The 27,338-nt window shown below is 38.2% G+C and overlaps 1 protein-coding gene across 11 annotated transcripts in view; it reads right to left on the bottom strand.

Annotated features, from left to right (window-relative positions):
- BICD1 (BICD cargo adaptor 1) overlaps positions 1–27,338 on the bottom strand; it is a gene marked incomplete at its 5' end in the record, with an annotated part of 211,622 nt that overhangs the window by 123,866 nt on the left and 60,418 nt on the right. For 10 of the 11 annotated variants that reach the window (XM_082419717.1, XM_082419713.1, XM_082419711.1 and 7 more), the window contains one exon: positions 1,672–1,884. The exons of the other annotated variant lie outside the window; for it this stretch is intronic. In XM_082419717.1, coding sequence (XP_082275843.1) covers positions 1,672–1,884 — 213 coding nt within the window. The remainder of the gene's footprint in view (positions 1–1,671; positions 1,885–27,338) is intronic. 11 annotated transcript variants of the gene reach the window in all.

The following is a 27,338-nucleotide window of genomic DNA, read 5'->3' on the forward strand; positions in this document are numbered from 1 at the left end:
GTGAAAACCCAGCACATACAGATGCATCAAATGAAGAACTGGAGGTGGGCTTTGGTTTTTAACAATCATTTGCAGTGGAGGGAAATGAGGCAGGGCATCCTGAAAACTCTCATGTTCTTTTTGGTACCCAACACTAAATTCCCCTTGGTTGGCTCCTTTCTTTGTCTCCAGAGTCATATTTCTATATCTGGGGCATGTGCAAAGACAATGAACTAGGTAAAGCAGAAACCTTACTGTCAATATTCACTGAGTTCATTGTAATATGGACACAGGCAAATGTAAATTATTGATTGAATTCCAGTAAATTTTGATGACTTATATGTCATAATAATGAAACTTTATTTCTAATATGTCACTAATTTCAAGAGAAAGGTATCAGTGGATTACTTTGGTTATATTTCACAATATCAAACAATTTTTTCATCTGACCTTTTTCTATTATCAAAATGCTCAGTTAGGGACCTCCCTGGTGGCACAGTGGTTAAGAGTCCATCTGCCAATGCAGGGGACATAGGTTGGATCCCTGGTCTGGGAAGATCCCACATGCCGCGGAGCAACTAAGCCCGTGCGCCACAACTAATGAGCCTGCGCTCTAGAGCCCGCGAGCCACAACTACTGAGCCCATGAGCCACAATTACTGAAGCCTGCGTGCCTAGAGCCTGTGCTCCGCAACAAGAGAAGCCACCGCAATGAGAAGCCCGCGCATCGCAATGAAGAGTAGCTCCCACTCGCCGCAACTAGAGAAAGCCCGTGTGCAGCAACGAAGACCCAACTCAGCCAAAAATAAATTAAAAAAAAACCCAAACAAACGCTCAGTTAATGAGCCCACTTGGTAGTGGACCCGGCATTTGTTTGTCAACCTCCACTGCACTGGTGTAGGAATTAGAGGAAATCTGCACCTCCTCTATAGCTTTCTTAATCAAAAAATGGAGTGAACGACTTAATATGAAGTTTTCAAAAATGCTCTTAAAAGGGTTTGGTGGATGAAGCTGCTTTTGGCTATTTCTGTCCCCAACATTACCTCCTTCCCCCAGGACAGAATGACTCTGCCACTCTGAAACTATCTGGCATATGACGCTGCTATGTGAAAAGCTGAAGGGAAAGAGTGAGTCCAGGGAGGGCCCGGGGACTGAAGAAGGCTCCTAACCTGATTCACACCAGCTGTAATTTGCTGCTTGTCTACAGCCAGAAAAAGAGTTTATGGTTCTGCATCACCAGACTCTAAGTAAGACCCCTCAGAACACTCCGCCAGGATCTCTCTCCCCAGTGAGGAGAGTCCTGTGCTAACACCACATTCATTTTGAATTAGTGTTGACACCGAGCATAACAGCCAACCGTTCCTCTCCACATTGTATTGAAACAGGTAAAGGGGAGGAAGTGACCTTAGGTTCACTGTAGTTTTTAGACACCTCTGCAGAAATAGCAAGGCCAATTCCCAAGTACTCAGTAAATAAAGACTTTAATTCTTAACGAACAATAAGAGAGAGAAAAGCTCATCTCAGAACAAGCTGTCATTTCACTAAAAAAGCAGAAAAATTGCTAGCATCGGCATCAAGTGCTTCTTGTTTAATACAGCTCCTCTAATTAGAGAAAAAGTTTTATTCCTCTCTCCTAGGAAGAATTTCATCTTACTTCTCTCTCTCACAGGGAGTATGTTTGTTGTTTGTTTACCTCCTTCAGATCCTGCACGACGGCTGTGAGCCTCTCATTTTCTGCCTGCACGTTGGCGACCACAGCCCGGCTCTGTTTTAGTTCGTTCTGCATCTCCAAGATCTTCCCCAGATAGTAAGCTTCCTTCGATGCTGACTCCTGCAGAAGCGTTTCCTCCCGAGTCTCTCCATCCTCAGCAACCTTACGGTGGATGGAGAAGGACTGCCCAAATGCCTGCAGAGGATTTGGAAAGAAAATGAGCACACAGTGAAATGCACCACTGCACTATTCAACAGACTTGGGAGCATGATTTGTTTTACTTTGTGTAAAAGAAAAGGTATTCTGCAAGACTTCCAGAAGCAAAAAATACATAGTTCATCTAACAGGCTAGCAGCTTCATTGACACTTGAAATAATTCAAATTCAATTAAGGAGAAAGAAAAATTTTACGTATTTTGCTAAAATATATATATAACAGGTTAAAACTTGAAAAACATTGCTGCTTGTTTTATGTTACCATTTTTTGGACAAATCTTTTTAAGGAAGAGACAGTTCAGTGCTAATGAGCCCTTCAAAATTCATATTCTCATTTTCATTCCAGAAAAAATCCAAAAAAAAATTTTCAAGAAAGAAAATAATAGTTTCATTAGCTTTCTAATACATTAGTGGTAAGAATATACCAATTATGAACAATACCCTTAAGAGAGAAAAATCACCAAACAGCTTTCAGACTGCCTGGTACCACAAAAAGACATTCAAATGCAATCAATGTATAAGAAAACATATCCGTGGAAAAAGAAATACAGAAAAATAAGCCAGAAAGTAATGAAATTGGTAAGCTACGGGGGGGGGGGGGGGGTGAGTGGGTATGGGGTAGAAAGAATGAGGGAATGAAATGCTATACAAGGGATCACATTTCATAGGAGTCACACTTTTCTGAGAATGCCTTTTCATATCGCTCTGACTCATACAACTACAGTAAGGTTTCACATACCTCCCAAATAAATAATAATGAAAATCAGCCTCTATGTGTCCAGGTACCCAAATGGAACACAAATAGTAACAAATGAACCCAGCTGTACTGCAAATGAAGAACAGGACCACACTGAAAGGGGTTGAGAAGAAAAGATATAACCTGATTTGGGAAATCAGTATTTTTGCTATACACAGTAAAGCTAAAAACAAAAAGAACTGTACCCAAACACTATAGTATAGTTAGTAAATTTGTTTCTCACAGGGATTATGGAGTCGCAATTCTGAAATTCTTTACATGTATACTAGGGCTGAGGAAATAAGTAAATATATTATGGATAATGAAAGACAGGTTTCTCCCTGTTGGAGAAAGGCATTACAAATAAGGAAAGGGAGAAGTCTAGAAGGAAACCAGTGGTACTGGGTTGTAATTAGAATTATCAGGATAGTCTTTAATAGGGAGATAGGTCGATAGATGGAGAGAGAAAGGTGCTTGTGTGTGTGTGTGTGTGTGTGTGTGTGTGTGTGTATACAGATTTCCTAGCTCTGTCAGCAAACCTTGCAGCCAAATTTTGTTTCTAAATATCAATCTCCAATTAAAAGAACTAGGGCTCTTTGAAGAAATGACGGAGTCTCTGACTGTAGCAAAACGAACTTGGTGCATCATGTGGTGCCAAAGAGTAAGTAACAAAATGCTTTTAAAAAAATGATGTGGATATGTCAAAGGACACAAGAGCCTACATGAAGGGGCTCCCAAGGGCCAAGTCTGGGATAATTTGGGGGAACAAAATAGTTATAGTAATGAATTATAATCCATAGAATAAAATAAATATTCATGAGTCCACATTGATATAATAACTGAATAAATAAGAGAAGAAGGAATAGCTCTTCTTTACAGTAGGATTCGAATCATTTAATTCTAATAGAAATCAAATACATCAGCATTACTTGACATCAGCATATTACTTGGCAAACACCAAGTAATAATAGTTGCAGGTAAAGATTATCAGTGGAATATAAAATAATAGGCAAAAACTATGATGAGAAACAGGATATTTGCATAGTCTTAAAGCATGTCCTCCCAAGATATTTATTAATTCCAATGGGAAAAACAGTAACTGTGCAGTGGAGTACCCTGGCAGACCTTAACTAAGTGACCAAAAGTTAGCTCAGCAGCAACAAGACATACTAACATCGTGTACCCTCTGATATAACACACTGAGGGGAGAACAGCGTCACTTCTGTGGTATTTTTGCCAAAAATGAGTAAGCCAATTCTTACTATAAGAAAACATCAAGCAAACCCAAACGGGAACATTCTACAAAATTATTGGCCAGGGCTCTTCAAAAGTATTAAGGTCAGGAGAAATAGAGGAAGACTCCTCCAGACTAGATAAGACTAAGAAAATATGACAATTAAATGCAGAATGGGTTCCTGGATTGGATCCTGACCTGAAAAAAAGACTTTAGTAGGACAATTGGCAAAACTGAAATAGATTCTTTTTTTTCTTTTTTTTTTGATGTGGACCATTTTAAAAGTCTTTATTGAATTTGTTACAATATCGCTCCCTGCATTGGAAGGTGAAGTCTTAACCACTGGACCACCAGGGAAGTCCCGAAATACATTCTTTATATTGGATAATAATATTGTAGCAATGTCAATTTCTGGTTTCCATAACTGTACTATGGTTATGTAAGATGTTAACATCTGGGGAAGCTGTGTAAAGGGTACATGAAATTCAGTGTAGTATTTTTGCAACTTTTTCTATGTCTAGAGTTATTTCAAAATAAAAAGTTAGGTAAATAAATGTAGTCTTTGCCCTCAAGGATTTGATAGATCTAATAAAATACTGGCACATACAGTTATAAAGAACATGTGTACTTGAACACCAAAGGGTCACTATTCAATTAGAAGTGCTATGGCTTTATGATGTGATATACATTTTTAAATTTTAAGTGTCATAAAATGATGCTTCTGGACTATGTACAGGTCATAAAGAAACAAGGCTGGAATTAACCTCTGAAACTCAGTTTCACACTTGTTACAAACTTGAAGGCAGAAAAGGTTTGTGTTAATCATTAAAAGGGACATCATAAAGTTAAGAGGAGACAGCATGATTTAGTGATTTTAAAGACAATCTGGTATTCATCTCCAAGTTATACTACAGAAACAGAAAATTAAAAAATTAATAACCTGCAAGCCTATGTCTCAATAAACTATCTTTCTTAGAATCTCTACATGGATCAAAATCAACAGATGATTCCTAAACATCAACTGAGAAAGAAATATTTCAGTATTGATGTTCATCTATACAGAGCAGAATACTCTTGGTGTTTGGCTTGCTCAGTCTCAGGACAGAAAGAAATTCTTATTTGAGTAGCCAAGCTTCTACATGTGATAATAAGCATATAGATTCATGAACAGATGAAAAATTGTCTTCGGAGGTGATGTTTACCTTGCTTTTCTATCAGTGATGATCAGGTTCTGTGAGGTCAATTCTGAATTCATTACCCATTAAAAAATCTTTGGAGGGGAGACATCTGGCAGCACATCTCCCCATGGTGACCTGGTTACGTCTTCAGTAGACTCTCACACTGGCAAAGGAACCCTGACTATCATGCTTAAGTAATAGTAAAATTTCAAATTATCATGAACTCTGTGTCAAGCACGTCAACTTGCTTCTTTTTCACAACTACTTTCCCACATCTATGTAACAGAAAACTTTCACAGGGTCATTTTCTTAACTCTGCCTGAGTAAGATCAACAGACTTAGGCAACCTATGGGTCTCACATTATTCTCAGCACATAGGCAATGCTCTCTTGGTGGCTAAAACAACCCCTAATGTCTTAATAGCAAGTGAATTTATCTTTCCAGCCTTGATGTAAAGTTTTAAGAATTGTACTCTGGATCCTGCACCAAAGGAAATAAAAAATTTCAGACATATACACAGAATAGATCTTCAAAGTAGAGTCAAGAATTGAAATTGAAAATATAAACATTTTGATGAATCCTTAATTCATATTTATTGCAGCTCAGAAAACTTAACTGAACATAGGGGTTTCCAAAGTTAGTCATTATTTTTATGAGGAACATGGCCCTTCACTGGACCTGATTTGAAAGTATGCAAGGTTATCCAAGGACATTTACCATGGTGCTTTTTTTTTTTTTTTACTTGAAATAGAAAAATAATACCAATCCAGCACAGGCTACAGATGCCCCATGATCTGCATTTGCAAATCCGCTGAGAACTAACACTACAGAAAATATCTGCATTTTAGAAAGGGAGGGTGAAGGAGAAAACACTCCTACTTTACCAAATTCCTAATTGTTGGTAACTGGAATTGGGCATGACAGCCAACTGACAACTGTCATTTGGCTAATTGTTGAAGCTGATTTACCAGACCTGTCTGGCTCTGCCTGGTACCTCCCTCCTCCACCACCATTCCTAGTATCTCCTAACAAAGCTGGACCCAAGAGATGAGAAACAATCTTTTCCAAGGCTATAGAAGCTGCACACTTGGCAGAAACCACAAAACTAGCTTTGCTGTCTATTTATAGGCAAACCTAGGGCAGTCATGCTTCTAGTTATATTTTGTTCAGATAGCAAATTCCTTTTAGGCACTGCAGTCATTTCATGAATAATTTTTATTTGAAATTAACTGAGGTAAACTGACATTTCTATACAATTTTAGAATGTATTATGATTTCTATCATGTGTGTAGCTATAACTGCACAATTATCACCTTTAATATATTCCATCGCATTGTATCACAGTTGCTTTCAGTTACATGCCAGTGTAAGTCAATTTAGCTATATAATAAGTACCTTGCTTTCTCATTCGACTCACAGGACTTCTTTTTTTTTTTTTTTAATTAATTAATTAATTAATTTATGGCTGTGTTGTGTCTTCGTTTCTGTGCAAGGGCTTTCTCTAGTTGTGGCAAGTGGGGGCCACTCCTCATCACGGTGCGCGGGCCTCTCACTATCGCGGCCTCTCTTGTTGCGGAGCACAGGCTCCAGATGCGCAGGCTCAGTAATCGTGGCTCACGGGCCCAGTTGCTCCGCGGCACGTGGGATCCTCCCAGACCAGGGCTCGAACCCGTGTCCCCTGCATTGGCAGGCGGATTCTCAACCACTGCGCCACCAGGGAATCCCAGGACTTCTTAATCCCAAGAAAATTGGTATTTTTTTACCTTCATGTTCAGGACAATATGTTAACTGTTAAGTGGAATTTTCATGCTTATTATCCTTCACAATATGAAGGACAAAAGTTCGGCTAGTATATTTAATAATATCAAATTATCTTTAAAATATGATCCTTGGTTACAGAATCTTCATTCTTTCATCTTAAAAATTGTGACAGAACAGTATATTAGGTCACTTGAGGACACCAGACAAAATATTCTTATTTGAAATACTAAAATTTATTCATTCGTTTGTTCATTCACTCAGTAAGTATTTACAGAGAACTGTAACAGGCACTGCTTTAGACACTGAGGATTTAGGAATATTCTAGAAAAAAATCTCTGCCTTTGGGAGCATTCTAGTGGAACATAAATCAATAAGTATGTGGCATAATGTTGGAAAAGTTCTAAAAAGAAAATGAAATCCCGAGTAAGAGTATAAAACAGCACTGCCCAATAGAACCTTCTGCAATGATATATCTGTATTGTCCAGTATGGTAACCACTGTCCACATGTGGCAAATGAGCTCTTGAAATGTGGCAATATGACCAAAGAATTAAATTTTTAATTTTATGTAATCTAATCAATAGTGGCCTCCGTGTTGGACAGCGCAGGGATAGTCAGGCAGGTGTGGACAGAGGGAGTCTCATCTAGAGAGGACGATCAGAGAAGGGGGTGACCTTTGAGTAGAGACTCAAACAAAGGAGGGGGTGAGCCAGAACCTGGCCTTTCCCCAGAGGAGCAAAGCTAAACTGACGTGTTGCTAAGCAAGAATTACAGCATAGCCACGGTGTGTCTTTAAAGACTTATCTGAGGCAGTTCCTTAAATTCTCCACTACAGCACTAAGAGCTGAGTGCTCCAGGGAATATTTAGACATAATTTAACTTGGAGGAAGGAAAGGGTTGTCAACTGGCCTATCACTAAAACCCATCCTCCCCAAGGAACTACTTTATCTTCTTTGAACATATAATAAAAATCATTTGACCAACTGTATTTCTCTGTTGCCTCAGCTGCCAGGAAATTCAGCGTTAAATGCTCTGTAGCAATGAACTAAAATACCCTTAAGTTTCTGGTATAACTATCTCCTGTTTTCTCTACACTCTTTTGAGGTGTATTTACCCCCACTGTATTTGTTTCTTTTATTTTAATCTGCTTCAAATACTTTTGGAGTAGGAAGGATATGAGTTATAATCCCATCAATGGTTTAAATGATGTTTAATTACCATTTGTTTTAAATTAAGTCTTAAGGAAAGTCCAAGTTAAAGAATGAAGTTTGAGAGTTTAAGAGGACTAAAAGCTCTACTAAGGATTCATTCTTATTCTGAGAAAAACAATGAGCCCAAAGGATCTCATAAAGCACACACACAAAAAATAGGAATAAACTAGCTAAACTTGTTTGAACTGGCTGAGAAACATTTCCCAAACCACTATATTCCAGCAGCAAAGTGTCTTAGAGGGTACGGTCCAATTAGAAAAGAAGAGATCATTGTAAGTGAGACAATCCAAAACTACCCAGCTGGGAGAAATCCATTTCCATGACTCACATGGCTCAAACCTTATTAGGAGCCATAAGGTTTCCCTGACAGAATGAAGCCTGATCCTTGAAAGGCACAGGTACTCATAAGAGACAAAAGAGGTTAAAGACATGGGCTCCTGAGCTGGACCAACTCTGCGACTTACTCATTGTATGACAATGAAGAAGTTACTTAACATTCTGTGCCTCAGTGTTCTCATCTGTAAAATGGGGATAATAATTTCTATCTGATAGTGTTGTTGTGAGGATTAGAGAAAATCTGTGTATCACTTGGAGCAGTTCTTGGTACAAATACAGTAAGTTCACTGTAAGTATTGGCTATTAATTGTAGGAAAAAGATGAGCTTTGGAATCAAATGTATTTGGGTTTAAATCTGCCTCCTCTGAAATCTTTGGCAAGGTTTTGAATTTCTATGTCTCAGTTACCAAATGTGGAAAATGCATAATAATGTCTACCTTAAAAAAGTAAAAACAGACTAGGTCTAAAAGGTAAGGATATCAGATAAGAGGTATAAATAAAATCCACAGTAAATGCTTATGAATATCAGTCCCCACCCTCTCTCCCCACCCAACACTGACAGGCTGCTGTGTCCCTGTGTGAAGGTTCTCCCAGGCCTGTGCATGACTCAGCAGGCCGTTCCCCTCTCCATGGAGAGCAGCTCCCCACACATTTCTGAAATACTGAACCTCTTACCAGAAAGGGAACTCTGATGTATCTTTTTTCTTATTAAGCCATTAAAAATGTAAAAAGACAAAACACAGAAATTTCTCAAGGCATAGGCCCTAAGGTTGATTTTATCAAAGAAATCCATTTTATCTTCTTTTAGTGAGAAATTTCAACTCTTTCTTAACTTCCCCCATTTTTTTTTTCTGGCTTTTTTAACCTAATTCCTACCCAGTTATACATTCCATACATCTGGGAAACATAGGTTATTTCATTACCAATTTTTGATTCTGATTTTTCATTCTGTAAGCCATTTTTCATTTATCACAAAAATTAAAAACATGCATTTTTAACTTGATGTGAGTGACCATAGGTTTTTTAAAACATCTACCACATATCCTTAACTGATTTAATCATCATACTACAGGGCTACAAGGCATCATTCTAATAAATAACATACCATATTTTCTATACTTCTTAACTAAATATTCTATGATAGTTTGGTTTAATGCCCCTGATTTTTCCAAATGTAATCCCTAATAGCCTATCATTCAAATATATATTTACTTAAAGCCTGGATTTTTTTCTATCCTTGATGGTTCATAATTGGTACCTTCTGTCTTGCTTAACAAACTCCTTTTTCAACTGTTCACAGATTTTTCTCAATTTTGTTGTTATATATTGAATATACACAAGAGAAAATTTATAACAAAATATAAGTACCAAAAATAATATCAAAATGAATTTCTGTAGTTTAAGAAATAGACCATGACCCATTAGCCTCAAAAGCTTCTATCTACCCATCCTATCTCCCTCGCTGCACCCCAACCCCTCCCCAAGTAAGCACTATCCTAAATTTTGTATTTACCATTTTCTTGCTTTTCTTTATAGTTTACCATATATGTATGAATTTGTAAATAACATATTATTTAATATGGTTTGTTTTTAAAACTTGTATAATGGAATCATTCCATAGGCATTCTTTTGCAATTTGCTTTTTAAACTCAACTTTAAATTCCTACAATTTATCCATTTTGATTAGTGTAGCTATCGTTCATCTATTTTCATTGTTATAAAGTAGTCTTCTGAATAAATATATACCCCATTTTAATAATCCGTTCTCCTAACAATGGATGATTGGATCCACTGCATCCAGTTTTTTGCACATCTCCCTGGCTAGTACTTCTCAAAATACATTTTGTGAAGCAACAGTTTTATGTCCAATCCTTGGTGGACTAACACTTTTGCAAAATACGATAAAAATGGGTTACTGTAAGCATACGTCTACAACACGACCCAGCCATTTCATTCCATACAGATTTGTACACAAATGTTCACAGCTTTATTTGTAATAGTCAAAAACTGAAAACAACTGAAATGTCCATCAACAGGTGAATGGATAAAAAAAAATGTGGTATATTCATGCAATGGAATACTACTCAGAAATAAAAAGGAATCTACTACTGATACATGCAACATGGTTGAATCGTAAAATAATTATGCTGAGCAAAATAAGTCAGACGAGTACATACTGTAAGTTTCCATTTACGTGAAATTCTAGACAATGTAAACTTATCTACAGTGACAGAAAGCAGATGAGTGGTTACCCTGGAGAGGGTGTGTGTTTGTGTGTGTGTATGTGTCTGTGTAGGTGGGGAGCTTGAGGAAGCAGTATGGAGGGGAAAAAGGAAGGATTATGATGGGGCACAAAAACATTTTAGGGACTGATGGATAAGTTCATTATTTTGGTCACGATAATAACTTCACAAATTATGCTTATGTCAAAATTCACCAAGTGTACACTTTAAATACGTGCAGTTTGTTGTATGTCAATTATACTTCAATAAAACCATGTAAATAGTAAATTACTAGAAAAATATTAGAAGAAAAGCACAAAATATAAGCCCCAATGATTTTTAAAAACTTTTTTTAGAGCAGTTTTAGGTACACAGCAAAATTGAGAGGAAAGTACAGAGATTTCCCATATACTCCCTGCCCACACATATGCATAGCCTCCCCCACCAGAGAGGTACTTTTGCTACAATTGATGAACCTACATTGACACATCATAATCACTCAAACTCCACAGTTTACATTAGGGTTCACTCTTGGTGTGGTACATTCTGTGGATTTGGACATAGCCATAATGACATGTATCTACCATTATAGTATCATATGGAGTAGTTTCACTGCCCTAAAAACTCTCTGTGCTCTACCTATTCATTCCTACCCTCCAATCCCCTGCCAACTACTGACTTTTTCACGGTCTCCAGAACTTTGCCTCTCCCAAAATGTCATATAGTTGGAATCATACAGTATGGAGCCTTCTCAGATTGGCTTCTTTCATTTAGTAATATGCATTTAAGGTTCCTCCATGTCTTTTCTTGGCTTGATCTCTCACTTACTTTTAGCACTGTATAATATTCCATTATCTGGATGTACCACAGTTTAGTTGTCCATTCACCTTACTGAAGGACATCCTTGGTTGCTTCCAAGTTTTGGCAGTTATGAACAAAGCTGCTATAAACATCCGTGTGCAGGTTTTTGTGTGGATATAAGTTTTCAACTCCTTTGGGTAAATGCCAAGGATCATGATTAATGGATCATATGGTAAGAGTATGTTTAGTTTTGTAAGACACCACCAAACTGTCTTCCAAAATAGCTGTAGCATTTTGCATTCCCACCAGCAATGAATGAGAGTTCACGTTGCTCCACATCCTCACCAGAATCCAATTATCCGATTTTTTATTATTAGATTTAACAGACAGATAATTATATTTCAATAAATTTAACCAGAACAAATGTAACATAGGGGTAAAAAAAGATTACAAAAACTGTACCATTATTCACTGAACATGTGATTAATATAAACTACATCTTGACGAAGACCTGTAGGAAATAATGTGCAAACCAGCGCTGGTCCCCAGATACACTTTGAATAGCACTATCCTCAGTCACATGTGTAAGAGTTTCCCTAGCAGTGCTTCTCAGCCCTAGGCGCCATTAGAATCACCTGGGAAGTTTTTAAAAACAAAGACACACAGACTCCAACTCCAAATATTCTGAGTTAACTAATTTGGGACAGAGATTCTCAAACATTCTTGGTTCAAGATCCACTTGATGTCTCAAAACTTTTTTAATGGCACTCCTAGGACAAAAGAAATACCAAACAATTCCATTTTCTAAATAGCTAGTTCCAAACAACTTACTAAGCCTTTATGTCCCAATGACGTACTAGCTGTCTGAAAAACTAATGTGCAAAAATTGAAAGAAAAAATATTTTAATTTAATTCTTAAATAACCACAATTACTTACGAATGGGATAGGTGCACCTGTTGGGCTCTGTACAACTTCTCAAACCCTGCCATTTTCATTTCCTGTTCCACATTGATTTTCCTATGGTTTCCTATCTGCTTTTTATTAGAGCAACCACTGAAAAATCTAGCTTTGCGAAATATTGCATAATAGAAAAGAATGGAGAGAGTCTAACAAGGAAACTGTGAACTGAACTATCTTGAGTTAGTAGTTCACACAGTGTCCAGCAGATGCCAAGTATCACAGCATTCCCTCGAACATGCAAAATACCCCACGGTCCTCTGTGGGTTTGTGGTGGTGCCCCTGAGCGCCTATGCATACAATTTGGTAACCACACGTCTGGGATAAGGCCTATTTCTGACATGCTCATTTTTAGATTCTAACATAAGGAAGGGTTGAGAACCACTGCCCTAGGGTGTGGGCCAGGAGCTGAATGACTAGGCTATAGATCACATACAGCTTCAACACTTCCTGACAAGACTGCAGGGTTCTCCAAAGTGGCTGCCCTGATTCACACTGCCACCAACAGTGTCTAAGAGTTCCTGTTGTTCCACATTCTTACTTGACTTTTTGACTTTAAAGCTTTTCCCACTCTGGGGAGTGGGAAATAGTATCCTCTGGTGGTTTTAATTTGCATTTTCCTGATTACTAATGAAGCTAAACATTTTCATATTTTTATTGACCATTCACATTTCCATTTCTGTGTAATTTCTATTAAAGGCTTTTTTCATTTTTCTACAGAGTGCTTTTTACCCCCTTTAATAATTTGTCAGCTATACGCATGGCAAATATCTCCCCCTAGTATTTATGCCTTGATTTTTCACTCATTTTACAGTATCTTTTGATGAAGTGGGGTCTCATTGTCTGAAGGATGGTTTCCTGTTTCCTTATTATTTGTCAGTTATATGTATGTCAAATACTTTCTCCTAGTTCATGGCTTCCGCCTCTCCCAACTCTTTTAGTGATGTCTTTTGATGAAGTAATGTCCTTGATTTTAAGGTAGTCCAATGACCAATCTCTTGCTTTCTGGCTACCACTTTTTGTGTCTCATTTAATACCCTTCTCTCCTCTAAGGTCATAAAACTATTCTATATTTTCTCTCATAAGTTTAAAAGTTTTGCCTTTTATGTTTATGTCTCTTAATCCACCTGAAATTGACTTCTGTGTATGAAATGAAGTCCAGATCTACTTTAATTATTTTCTATATGAATAATCAATTTCCCTGGCACCATTTAATGAACTTATGTCTCTTAATCCACCTGAAATTGACTTCTGTGTATGAAATGAAATCCAGGTCTACTTTAATTATTTTCTATATGAATAATCAATTTCCCTGGCACCATTTAATGAACTGCCCCTCCTTTACATTGATGTCGAGTGCCAAGTTAGCCATAAATCATACTGACATAACTGTGCCTGTTTCTAGGCTATCCCATAATGCTCCATTGATATTCATAAGGTATTGAGGTGAGGAGCAGTCCCCTGAGAAAGAAGGGGTACCTTGCATCAACTAAACCTTATTCATTAAGTTATTTAAACCTTGAAATATCTTCATCAAACTGGATGCTGCTTCTAAAGTACACTAACGGCAATCTATTAAATGAAAACACCATACTTCCTAAAAAAGGAGCAAATCCATACTGATTTTGAAATTTAGTCAGTGAATACATAAAACCTAGGGTTTTTTTCCTTTTTGTAAGTAATATATGTGACTATTAAAGAAAATATAGTTAATACCAAAAAGCAGAAAACGGAAAAAGATTACCCACTGCACCCCACCTCCACAATGTAGGCAAGTTCAGGACGTCCAAATCTTTGCCCACCATTGCCTCCCAGGCCCTTGAGGTCCTGAACACTTGTTCTGACTCATCAGGGTTTGGGCCTCAAGCTAGGATCTGGTCTTCTACCCTTGTGAATTTGGCTCAACCAAAAGGACTGCATTTGCCCAGGCTGGCAGCCACCCATGTTCCCTCTCCCTTGGCCCTCTTGGTGTTCCTAGTTTTTCTTTTTGTTGCTAGCGTGAGACATACCCTAAGAAATCTTGGGATCAAAAGTGTGGGACAGGGCTTCCCTGGTGGCACAGTGGTTGAGAATCTGCCTGTCAGTGCAGGGGACACGGGTTCGAGCCCTGGTCCAGGAAGATCCCACATGCCGTGGAGCAACTAAGCCCGTGCGCCACAACTACTGAGCCTGTGCTCTAGAGCCCGTGAGCCACAACTACTGAGACTGTATGCCACAACAACTGAAGCCCGTGTGCCTAGAGCCCGTACTCCGCAACAAGAGAAGCCACCGCAATGAGAAGCCCGCACACCGCAACGAAGAGTAGCCCCCACTTGCCACAACTAGAGAAAGCCCACGCACAGCAACGAAGACTCAATGCAGCCAAAAATAAATAAATAAATTTATTTATTTATTTAAAAAAAAAAAAAGTGTGGGACAGCCACTGTCCCCCAACTGTTGTTTTTGGTCAATCTTATTTCTGGTCGTTCACCTCAGCCTCCTTTGGATAGATTAGAAGCTAGTCTCTTATTACAACAGCCACCAAACAAACTACAGAGACATTAAAATCAGCAAAAGGAAAAATATATGTGCTCAGCAAGCGATCTCAAAAGAGACTGCCAAGCAGAACATGTCTGTCCAGAAGCAAAACTCAAATGCACACATTTTATGAGTATAATAACCAGAAAGAAATTCTTCAATATTTCTTATAGATTCTGGTTTTTTGAACAAAACATGTATAAAATATATGTAAATTGTTTTTCTGCGTCTTGTCCAATGACTGTTTTTGCATTAAAATGTAGATAAAAGGCAATTACTTCTTAAGTCATCATAAATTATATTCTGGGTTCGCAAGTATAACAACAATAAATTTCACATTCCTCTTCCCAATTAAAAATCAAACCTATCTCCAGTGAAAAAAAAATTTTTTTTCTAACTTTCCCTCCCTTCCTTTCTTCCTTTCCACCAGCCTTCCTTCCAACAAACATTCATTGAGTGCCTATGCATTTAGGTACCAAATCTCTGGAATGTCAAGACCTCATTATACTGTATGAAGAAATCTGGTGGTTTTATTTTTATGCAAGTCTATCCCATTAAAAGATGACTTGTGAAGGCTTTCATACAATTCAGCTCAAGAAAATGAACTGAAATCAGCTCAGGCAGTGACTTCACTACAATCCCCCTAGATAAGAGGGATCCCCAGGAAATTATTCCAGTTCAGGGCTCAGAAAAGGAAAGCCTTGTTTCAGAAGAAAGAACTGTAGAAAGAAGCTTTTCATTCAGGGAAAGGATTATTTCACACTATTCCAGGAGAATAAATACAGTAGGCTTTTTGAAACTTAAAGAAGAATGTAATGAGGGAACATTTCTGATCTTGCAAAAATCAGTATTGACCTGAGGTTATCAATATGACCTGGATTTTCTTAAAACTTAGTTGTGACTAGGATGGAAGAGAAAAGATCAAGTGACTTTTATTTCTAATAAAGTAAAAAAAGAAAAACGTTTCTTGGACATGTTTCCTTTGCTCTGTACGTGGACACAGTTCTTATTGGTTACCAAAGTGAATGAAACATATGTTTTGAATGTGTCTTCTCCCCATGTAAAGCAAAGTGACCTTTCACTTGAATTTTTAAAAATTGCCTCAGCCTATTAAAGCCTCAAATATAAGACATGACACCATAAAACTCCAAGAAGAGGACACATAGGCAAAACATGCTCTGACATAAATCGTATCAATGTTTTCTTAGGTCAATCTCCTAAGGCAGTAGAAATAAAAGCAAAAATAACAAGTGGGACCTAATCCAACTTATAAGCTTTTGCACAGTAAAGGAAACCATAAACAAAGTGAAAAGTCAGCCTACAGACTGGGAGGAAACAGTTGCCAAGAATGTGACTGATGGATGTCAAAAACAAGATGGCATAGTAGAAAGAAGTGCTCTCACTCCCTCTTGCAAGAACACCAGAATCACAACTAGTTGCTGGACAATCATCGACAGGAAGACACTGGAACTCACCAAAAAAGATACCCCACATCCAAAGACAAAGGAGAAGCCACAATGAGATGGTAAAAGGGGCGAAATCACAGTAAAATTAAATCCCATAACTGGTGAGTGGGTGATTCACAGACTGGCGAACACTTATACCACAGAAGTCCACCCACTGGAGTGGAGGCTCTGAGCCCCACATCAGGCTTCCCAACCTGGGGGTCTGGCAATGGGAGGAGGAATTCCTAGTGAATCAGACTTTGAAGCCTAGTGGGAATTGCTTGCAGGACTTCGACAGGACTGGGGGAAACAGAGACTCCACTCTTGGAGGGCACACACAAAGTAGTGTGCGCGTTGGGACCCAGGGGAAGGAGCAGTGACCCCGGGGGAGACTGAACCAGACCTACCTGCTAGTGTTGGAGGGTCTCCTGCAGAGGTGGGGGAGAGGCTGTGGCTCACCGTGGGGACAAGGACACTGGTGGCATAAGTTCTGGGAAGTACTCCTTGGCGTGAGGCCTCCCAGAGTCTGTCATTAGCCCCACCAAGAGCCCAGGTAGGCTCCAGTGTTCGGTTGCCTCAGGCCAAAAACCAACAGGGAGGGAACCCAGCCCCATCCATCAACAGTCAAGTGGATTAAAGTTTTACTGAGCTCTGCTCATCAGAGCAACAGTCAGCTCTACCCACCACCAGTCCCTCCGATCAAGCCTCTTAGATAGCCTCATCCACCAGAGGGCAGACAGCAGAAGCAAGAAGAACTACAGTCCTGCAGCCTGTGGAAGAAAAACCACATTCACAGAAAGACAGACAAGATGAAAAGGCAGAGGGCTATATACCAGATGAAGGAACAAGATAAAACCCCAGAAAAAACAACTAAATGAAGTGGAGATAGGCAACCTTCCAGGAAAAGAATTCAGAATAATGATAGTGAAGATGATCCAGGACCTCGGAAAAAGAATGGAGGCAAAAATCGAGAAGATGCAAGAAATGTTTAACAAAGACCTAGAAGAATTAAAGAACAAACAAACAGAGATGAACAATACAATAACAGAAATGAAAACTACACTAGAAGGAATCAATAGCAGAATACCTGAGGCAGAAGAACGGATAAGTGACCTGGAAGACAGAATGGTGGAATTCACTGCTGTGGAACAGACTAAAGAAAAAAGAATGAAAAGAAATGAAGACAGCCTAAGAGACCTCTGGGAAAACATTAAACGCAACAACATTTGCATTATAGGGGTCCCAGGAGAAGAGAGAGAGAAAGGACCCAAGAAAATACTTGAAGAGATTATAGTCGAAAACTTCCCTAACATGGGAAAGGAAATAGCCACCCAAGTCCAGGAAGCGCAGCGAGTCCCATACAGGATAAACCCAAGGAGAAACATGCCGAGACACATAGTAATCAAATTGGTAAAAATTAAAGACAAAGAAAAATTATTGAAAGCAGCAAGGGAAAAATGACAAATAACATACAAGGGAACTCTCATAAGGTTAACAGCTGATTTCTCAGCAGAAACTCTACAAGCCAGAAGGGAGTGGCATGATATACTTAAAGTGATGAAAGGAAAGAACCTACAACCAAGATTACTTTACCTGGCAAGGACCGCATTCAGATTCGACAGAGAAATCAAAAGCTTTACAAGCAAGCAAAAGCTAAGAGAATTCAGCACCACCAAACCAGCTTTACAACAAATGCTAAAGGAACTTCTTTAAGTGGGAAACACAAGATAAGAAAAGAACCTACAAAAACAAACCCAAAACAATTAAGAAAATGGTCATAGGAACATACATATCCATAATTACCTTAAACGTGAATGGATTAAATGCTCCAAGCAAAAGACACAGGCTTGCTGAATGCATGCAAAAACAAGACCCATATATATGCTGTCTATAAGAGACCCACTTCAGACCTAGGGACACATACAGACTGAGAGTGAGGGGATGGAAAAAGATATTCCATGCAAATGGAAATCAGAAGAAAGCTGGAGTAGCTATACTCATATCAGATAAAATAGACTTTAAAATAAAGAATGTTACAAGAGACAAGGAAGGACACTACATAATGATCAAGGGATCAATCCAAGAAGAAGATATAACAATTATAAATATATATGCACCCAACATAGGAGCACCTCAATACATAAGGCAACTGCTAACAGCTCTAAAAGAGGAAATCGACAGTAACACAATAATAGTGGTGGACTTTAACACCTCAGTTACACCAATGGACAGATCATCCAAAATGAAAATAAATAAGGAAACAGAAGCTTTAAATGACACAATAGACCAGAGAGATTTAATTTATATTTAGAGGACATTCCATCCAAAAACAGCAGATTACACTTTCTTCTCAAGTGCGCACGGAACATTCTCTAGGATAGATCACATCTTGGGTCACAAATCAAGCCTCAGTAAATTTAGAAAACTGAAATCATATCAAGCATCTATTCTGACCACAACGTTATGAGATTAGAAATGAATTACAGGGAAAAAAACGTAAAAAACACCAACACATGGAGGATAAACAATATGTTACTAAATAACCAAGAAATTACTGAAGAAATCAAAGAGGAAATCAAAAAATACCTAGAGACAAATGACAATGGAGACACGACGACCCAAAACCTATGGGATGCAGCAAAAGCAGTTCTAAGAGGGAAGTTTATAGCTATGCAAGCCTACGTCAGGAAACAAGAAAAATCTCAAATAAACAATCTAACCTTACACCTAAAGGAACTAGAGAAAGAAGAACAAACAAAACCCAAAGTTAGCAGAAGTAAAGAAATCATAAAGATTAGAGCAGAAATAAATGAAATAGAAACAAAGAAAACAATAGCAAAGATCAATAAAAGTAAAAGCTGGTTCTTTGAGAAGATAAACAAAATTGATAAACCATTAGCCAGACTCATCAAGAAAAAGAGGGAGAGGACTCAAATCAATAAAATTAGAAATGAAAAAGGAGAAGTTAAAACAGACACCACAGGAATACAAAGAGACTACTACAAGCAACTCTATGCCTATAAAATGGACAACCTGGAAGAAATGGACAAATTCTTAGAAAGGTATAACCTTCCAAGACTGAACCAGGAAGAAACAGAAAATATGAACAAACCAATCACAAGTTATGAAATTGAAACTGTGACTAAATATCTTCCAACAAACAAAGGTCCAGGACCAGGTGGCTGCACAGGTGAATTCTATCAAACATTTAGAGAAGAGCTAACACCCATCCTTCTCAAACTCTTCCAAAAAATTGCAGAGGAAGGAACACTCCCAAACTCATTCTATGAGGCCACTGTTACCCTGATACCAAAACCAGACAAAGATACTACAAAAAAAGAAAATTACAGACGAATATCACTCATGAATATAGATGCAAAAATCCTCAACAAAATACTAGCAAACAGAATCCAACAACACGTTAAAAGGATCATACACCACGATCAAGTGAGATTTATCCCAGGGATGCAAGGATTCTTCAATATATGCAAATCAATCAATGTGATACAACATATTAACAAATTGAAGAATAAAAACCGTATGATCATCTCAATACATGCTGAAAAAGCTTTTGACAAAATTCAACACCCATTTATGATTAAAACTCTCCAGAAAGTGGGCATAGAGGGAACCTACCTCAACATAATAAAGGCCATATATGACAAACCCACAGCAAACATCATTCTCAACAGTGAAAAACTTAAAGCATTTCCTCTAAGATCAGGAACAAGACAAGGATGTCCACTCTGACCACTATTATTCAACATAGTTTTGGAAGTCCTAGCCACAGCAATCAGAGAAGAAAAAGACATAAAAGGAATACAAATTGGAAAAGAAGAAGTAAAACTGTCACTGTTTGCAGATGACATGATACTATACATAGAGAATCCTAAAGATGCCACCAGAAAACTACTAGAGCTAATCAATGAATTTGGTAAAGGTGCAGGATACAAAATTAATGCACAGAAATCTCCTGCATTCCTATACACTAATGATGAAAAATCTGAAAGAGAAATTAAGGAAACACTCCCATTTACCACTGCAACAAAAAGAATAAAATACCTAGGAATAAACCTACCTAGGGAGACAAAAGACCTGTATGCAGAAAACTATAAGACACTGATGAAAGAAATTAAAGTGATACCAACAGATGGAGAGATATACCATGTTCTTGGATTGGAAGACTCAATATTGTGAAAATGACTATATTACCCAAAGCAATCTACAGATTCAATGCAATCCCTATCAAATTACCAATGGCATTTTTTACTGAACTAGAACAAATCATCTTAAAATTTGTATGGAGACACAAAAGACCCCGAATAGCCAAAGCAGTCTTGAGGGAAAAAAACGGAGCTGAAGGAATCAGACTCCCTGACTTCAGACTATACTACAAAGCTACAGTAATCAAGACAATATGGTACTGGCACAAAAATAGAAACATAGATCAATGGAACAATATAGAAAGCCCAGAGATAAACCCACGCACCTATGGTCAACTAATCTATGACAAAGGAGGCAAAGATATACAATGGAGAAAAGACAGTCTCTTCAGTAAGTGGTGCTGGGAAAACTGGACAGCTACATGTAAAAGAATGAAATTAGAACACTCCCTAACACCATACACAAAAATAAACTCAAAATGGATTCAAGACCTAAATATAAGACTGGACACTATAAAACTCTTAGAGGAAAACATACGAAGAACAGTCTTTGACATACATCACAGCAAGATCTTTTTTGATCCACCTCCTAGAGTAATGGAAATAAAAACAAAAATAAACAAATGGGACCTAGTGAAACTTCAAAGCTTTTGCACTGCAAAGGAAACCATAAACAAGACAAAAAGACAACCCTCAGAATGGGAGAAAATATTTGCAAATGAATCAATGGACAAAGGATAAATCTCCAAAATATATAAACAGCTCATGTAGCTTAATATTAAAGAAATAAACAACCTGATCCAAAAATGGGCAGAAGACCTAAATAGACATTTCTCCAAAGAAGACATACAGATGGCCAAGAAGCACATGAAAAGCTGCTCAACATCACTAATTATTAGAGAAATGCAAATCAAAACTACGAGGCATCACCTCATACCAGTTAGAATGGGCATCATCAGAAAATCTACAAACAACAAATGCTGGAGAGGGTGTGGAGAAAAGGGAACCCTCTTGCACTGTTGGTGGGAATGTAAATTGATACAGCCACTATGGAGAACAGTATGGAGGTTCCTTAAAAAACTAAAAATAGAATTACCATATGATCCAGCAATCCCACTACTGGCCATATACCCAGAGGAAACCATAATTCCAAAAGACACATGCACCCCAATGTTCATTGCAGCACTATTTACAATAGCCAGGTCATGGAAGCAACCTAAATGTTCATTGACAGACGAATGGATAAAGAAGATGTGGTACATATATACAATGGAATATCACTGAGCCATAAAAAGGAACGAAATTGAGTCATTTGTTGAGATGTGGATGGATCTAGAGACTGTCATACAGAGTGAAGTAAGTCAGAAAGAGAAAAACAAATATCGTATATTAACGCATGTATGTGGAACCTAGAAAAATGGTACAGATGAACCGGTTTGCAGGGCAGAAGTTGAGACACAGATGTAGAGAATAAACGTATGGACACCAAGGGGGGAACACCGCAGTGGGGTGGGGATGGTGGTGTGCTGACTTGGGCGATTGGGATTGACATGTATACACTGATGTGTATAAAATTGATGACTAATAAGAACCTGCAGTAATAAAAAAGAAAGAAAGAAACAAACAAAACTACTAATACTAAACTTTCTTTGGGCTATTTGTATGGAAATATGTTAATATAAATGTTTCAGACATTACATGAAATTTCTAAAAATCTTATATGTTCTGGTATAATGTTATAAGTCATAATTCTAGTTAATACTTTAAAATGTATATATCAGAAATAAGTAAATTTCCTTGTCAATTGCATTATTATGAACTTTCATCAAATCTTTAACCGTGCTCAGTTTTAAGTCTTTTGTCATTTACAGACAGTTCTGGGTGTACTCTGATGCTTTTGCAAAAACGTTCCTATAAAAGGGTTTATCTTCAAGGAATTCATGGAAAAGACTCTGACAAGTACAGATTTCTGGTAACTGAGTATACTGTTGAACTGAATGAATAAGCATTTTCAGAACTCTAATGGAAAACTAATGAATTCATAAAAGTGCTAACAAAAGATCAAGATGAAAAAAAAATTAATTACATGGGACTGAGTGAACTGATGAGGATGATTATAATTTTTGTGACTTTCTGTTTGAATGAAAAAAAAAAGTCCCACAAGGACTCAGAGGCAAAAAATATACAAATCAATTTTCACTGCAAAGTAAAGGAGCTGTTACAGTGGAGGATTACTGGACTGAATGTCAATATTATGACATAGTATGAGTGTGTTTCGTGTTTGGTAATTGCAATCACTGTTGCTTTTGTTGTGGTCATCCATTTACAATGCTTGGTGTCAGTTTATTTATCTCTTATAAAAATAAAATACAGTGTATGTGTGTGTGTGAAATAAATTAATTAATTAATTAAAAAAAAAAAAGAATGCGACTGACAAGGGCTTAATTTCCAAAATATACAAACAGCTCACACAACTCGATAACAAAAACACAATCAACCCAATCAAAAAGTAGGCAGAAGACCTCTGTAGACATTTCTCCAAAGAAGACATACAGATGGCCAAAAAGCAGCACATGAAAATATGTTCAACATCGCTAATCATTAGAGAAATGCAAATCAAAACTACAGTGAGGTACCACCTCACACTGGTCAGAATGGCCATCGCTAAAAAGTCTACAAAGCAATACTCCGTAATGGCCTATATGGGAAAAAAGTCTAAAAAAAAAAAAAAGAATTTGAGGTACAGACATCAAAGATACAGGTAAAATCTCAGAAAGGAGAAGATGCTTTGCTTTGAATGACAGATGGCTTTTCCTGAGATGAGGAAGATGGCTGGTAAACCTCTAATGTAGGTCACACGTGATTGGTCTGCCAGAAGTTAGCTAACCCTCAACCCATCTCACGCTTCCCTTTGATTTTATGCCTCACCACATTCTCTGATCCACCACAGTATCCAACATGGACAGGGCAGGGCAGGGAGTAGGGGAACAGGAGGGAGGAAGGGAAAGAGAATACAACAGGCTGGTCAACAGTGGGGGGTAGGCTCGGAAGGTTAGGGTGTCCACTTTGTACATTTTTTGGTAACTTCTTTTAACTGAAAATGTGTCCTTTTCAGTCTTTATCAAATGCTTCCACATCAAAATGGCCATGTCAAAGCAATAGATGTGAATGTCACGGGACCCTTTTCTCAGGGCACGTTCTAAGTTCTAAGTTCATATCCTCAACAAGCTGCTCTCAGATCTGTGATTGAAATTCCTGAGGTAAAACTGTGAACCTAAAGACAAAGCTTTTCCTATTGGGCTTCATGAAGAAATAAAAACCATAAGCTTGAGAATAGTTTAATTCAGCCTTAGTTAAAATTAATGAGAGAACTCATGGGTGATAAAGGTATTTAGTGAGAAACTTCAAGAAAAAGAACTTTGACACAGGTTATTTAAGAATTCAGGGTACTTTCTTAAGAGCACATTGAACAGGAGGGTGGGAGGGAGGGAGACACAAGAGGGAAGAAATATGGGGACATATGTATATGTATAGCTGATTCACTTTGTTATAAAACAGAAACTAACACACCATTGTAAAGCAATTATACTCCAATAAAGATGTTTAAAAAAAAAAAAACCTCAACAACAACAAAAAAAGAGCACATTGAACAAAGAACACTTAAGCAAAAGGCACAAGTTTCTGCTCTAAGTTTAAATTTGCACATGCCCTGTCTCTTGTTAAACTAATAAGTAGCTCTTAATGTTGGGTTAGTAATGTCAGGGAACCTCTGTCGTCTGCACTTTCAAACTACAAAGGCTTTAAGCTGTAACTTTAAGAGTATGTATGTTTGTCATAGAAAACTGAATTTCTTAGAATGTATATTATAGACAAGTGATTGTTTTATATAAAGTTGTAAACTGTTTGACATAGAAAACTGATTTTGCTCACCCACCTTGTTATAATTAACTCAATGACTATGATTTCATTAACCTCGTTATAATTAACCTCATTCATATACAAACTATGTAGAGTCTCATGCTAGATAGGAAATACATGCTAGACTCACATACTAAGATATTTTCCTGCCAGCTAGATAGTAAAATAAGATAGCATTTACAGCAGATTCACTTTTAAGACCACGATGCACAATGTCTTTCTTCCATGTACTCGTCAAGTTGTTTGCCCAGGTGAATGATATATTATTCTAATAAGAGAGCTGTTTGCCAAGATGAGCAAACTGTTTGTCCTGATAAACTGATTTGCAGAATTCCATGAAGCAAATAGTGAAGCTATTTATTAACTTACTGTCTCATCTTTCTGGGCAAGAATTTCCTGGAGCAAAGAGTTAAGTCATGTTGACATGGATGGGCTCATTCTAATACCTCCTTTCCACATGTGAACAACAAATGGTTAAGGAGAAAAAAAAGGACTGAAATAGGGGGATGTTCAGCCATAGAGTTTTAGAGATTGGTGAGTAGTCCAAGCTCATAAGTTCACTGTGGAAGAAACTGAGACCCAGAGAGTTTAAATAACCTGCCCAAATTCATATAGCCAGTTAGTGAGAGTGGACAGCACAAATATCTAGACATTTTGCTCCGAATCCAATGTTCTTTTCATTACATGACTCAGCTCCTTCTTTGAAATAGTCCTTTAAACATAGAAAAATTTAGTCTTTTATAACACCTGTAAATGGTTCCCAGCATTACAAGCACCTCCGCAAATGTAGTACGGAGATTTAAGCAAAGGCACACCATTTGCAAAGTTATCAACTCTAACACACCTCACAAACTTCACAATGAAGAAACTCAGAAATGAATGTGAAGTCTTGTTCATTTTACATTTATTTTATGTCATTAAAGACCACACTTGGGCTTCCCTGGTGGCACAGTGGTTAAGAATCTGCCTGCCAATGCAGGGGACACTGGTTCGAGCCCTGGTCTGGGAAGATCCCACATGCCACGGAGCAACTAAGCCCGTGAGCCACAACTACTGAGTCTCCACGTCTGGAGCCTATGCTCCGCAACGGGAGAGGCCGCGACAGTGAGAGGCCCGCGCACCACGATGAAGAGTGGCCCCCGCTCGCCGCAACTGGAGAAAGCCCTCGCACAGAAACGAAGACCCAACACAGCCAAAAATAAAAATAAATAAATAAATAAATTTATATATAAAAAAAAGACCACATTTATACTTTGACAAAAAATGTCCATTCCACCATTTGTTCTTCTGTTCTTCTGTTCTACTCTATATTTGGAAGCTATTAACATGAACCTTTCATCTCAATTTGTACTAGAAAAGAACTCTGACTAGTACTCCAATGTCCCAACCATCACCAATGAAACACTATATAAAGATGTAGCTATTTTCTGCTGCTCATTTTTATGTCTCTTAGTCACCCAGAAAGTGTCTAATTTAGACAGTGTGTTGGTTTTATGTTTGGATTGCTGAGATAGTGGGAAGATTTATATAATATATCACATAGCCAAAAAAGCTTTCTACTCTCAAGGTTCTGTGGTCGCATAAGGTAGCTATTAGCCACGTGCGGCCATTTAAATTTAAATTAATTAAAATGAAATAAAATTTTAAAATCAGTTCTTTGGTCACGTATTTATATTTCCACAGTAGAACTGTGCATGTACATTCAGCAATTTCGGGGGTTATGTTGTATTTGATCACTTCACTACAAAACATACATCACTCTAGTAAACGTGCATCATTAAGTAAACCAAAAAGGAAGGTTATATTGGTCAGGACAGGGTAACACAGAAACATGGAACCACAAAATCTCAGTGTCTTAACACAACAAATGTTCATTTGTTCTAACCCATAGTTGAAAGTAGATGTTTCTGGACAGACGGTTCTCCTGGATACATTGCCTCTGAGCAGTGATTTGGAGAGATAGGGCCCTCTGTATTCACCCAGTCCATGTTGAGAGAGAGAGAGAGAGAGAGAGAAGGAAGGAGGGAGGGAGGAAGGGAGGGAGGGAGAATGGATTTTGTCAGGTGCATGGGAGCTAGGTCTGGACATGCCACACATTATTTCTCCCCATAATCCACTGGGTATAACTAGTCTCCTGGCCCCAAACAGATGCAAAGGGGTTGAGAAAGGCTATCTTCCTATAGGCCCAGGAAGAGAATAAAATGGGATGGTGAGTACAGAGGGCTATCTCTGCCAGAAGTCAGCAACGTTCAGACCTCATCACAGAAACAGATGAGAACGTATTTACAGCCAGTCTGAAGATTTCATAACTGTAATAGACTGTAACATTATTCAAAAGTATTCCTTGCCCCTCACCACGGAATGATTATACATCCCTGCCCCACTTATGCCAGGCCTGGCTGCATGACTTGTGGTGGCCCTCTCTGCAGGACTGCACACTCCCAGAGTGGCCACCTGACTGGGTTTGTACAATGTGTGTGTGGCATGACATGCATCCTTTTCAAGCAGAAGCTTTAAGATCCATTGTAGGTTTCCACTCTGTTTTTCTCTCTCTGCTGAAGGACTAGCAAAGCCTCAGAGAGGGGCTGCTCCTTCAGCTTATGTCTCAGAATGACAGTGACGTGTAATAGAGTCTTAGTTCCCTGCAATGGAGGTATAGCATGAGAGATACACCTTTGTTGTTGCAAGTCCCTGAAATGCTGGGGGTTGTGGGGGTTTTTTGTTTTTTGTTTTAGAAAGTCTTCTTATTTATTTATTTATGGCTGTGTTCGGTCTTCGTTTCTGTGCGAGGGCTTTTCTCTAGTTGTGGCAAGTGGGGGCCACTCTTCATCGCGGTGCGCGGGCCTCTCACTATCGCGGCCTCTGTTGTTGCGGAGCACAGGCTCCAGACGCGCAGGCTTAGTAATTGTGGCTCACGGGCCTAGTTGCTCCACGGCATGTGGGATCTTCCCAGAC

This window comes from Balaenoptera physalus, assembly GCF_965194825.1.
Source record: "Balaenoptera physalus genome assembly, chromosome: 13".
In the NCBI taxonomy this organism is placed as follows: domain Eukaryota; kingdom Metazoa; phylum Chordata; class Mammalia; order Artiodactyla; family Balaenopteridae; genus Balaenoptera; species Balaenoptera physalus.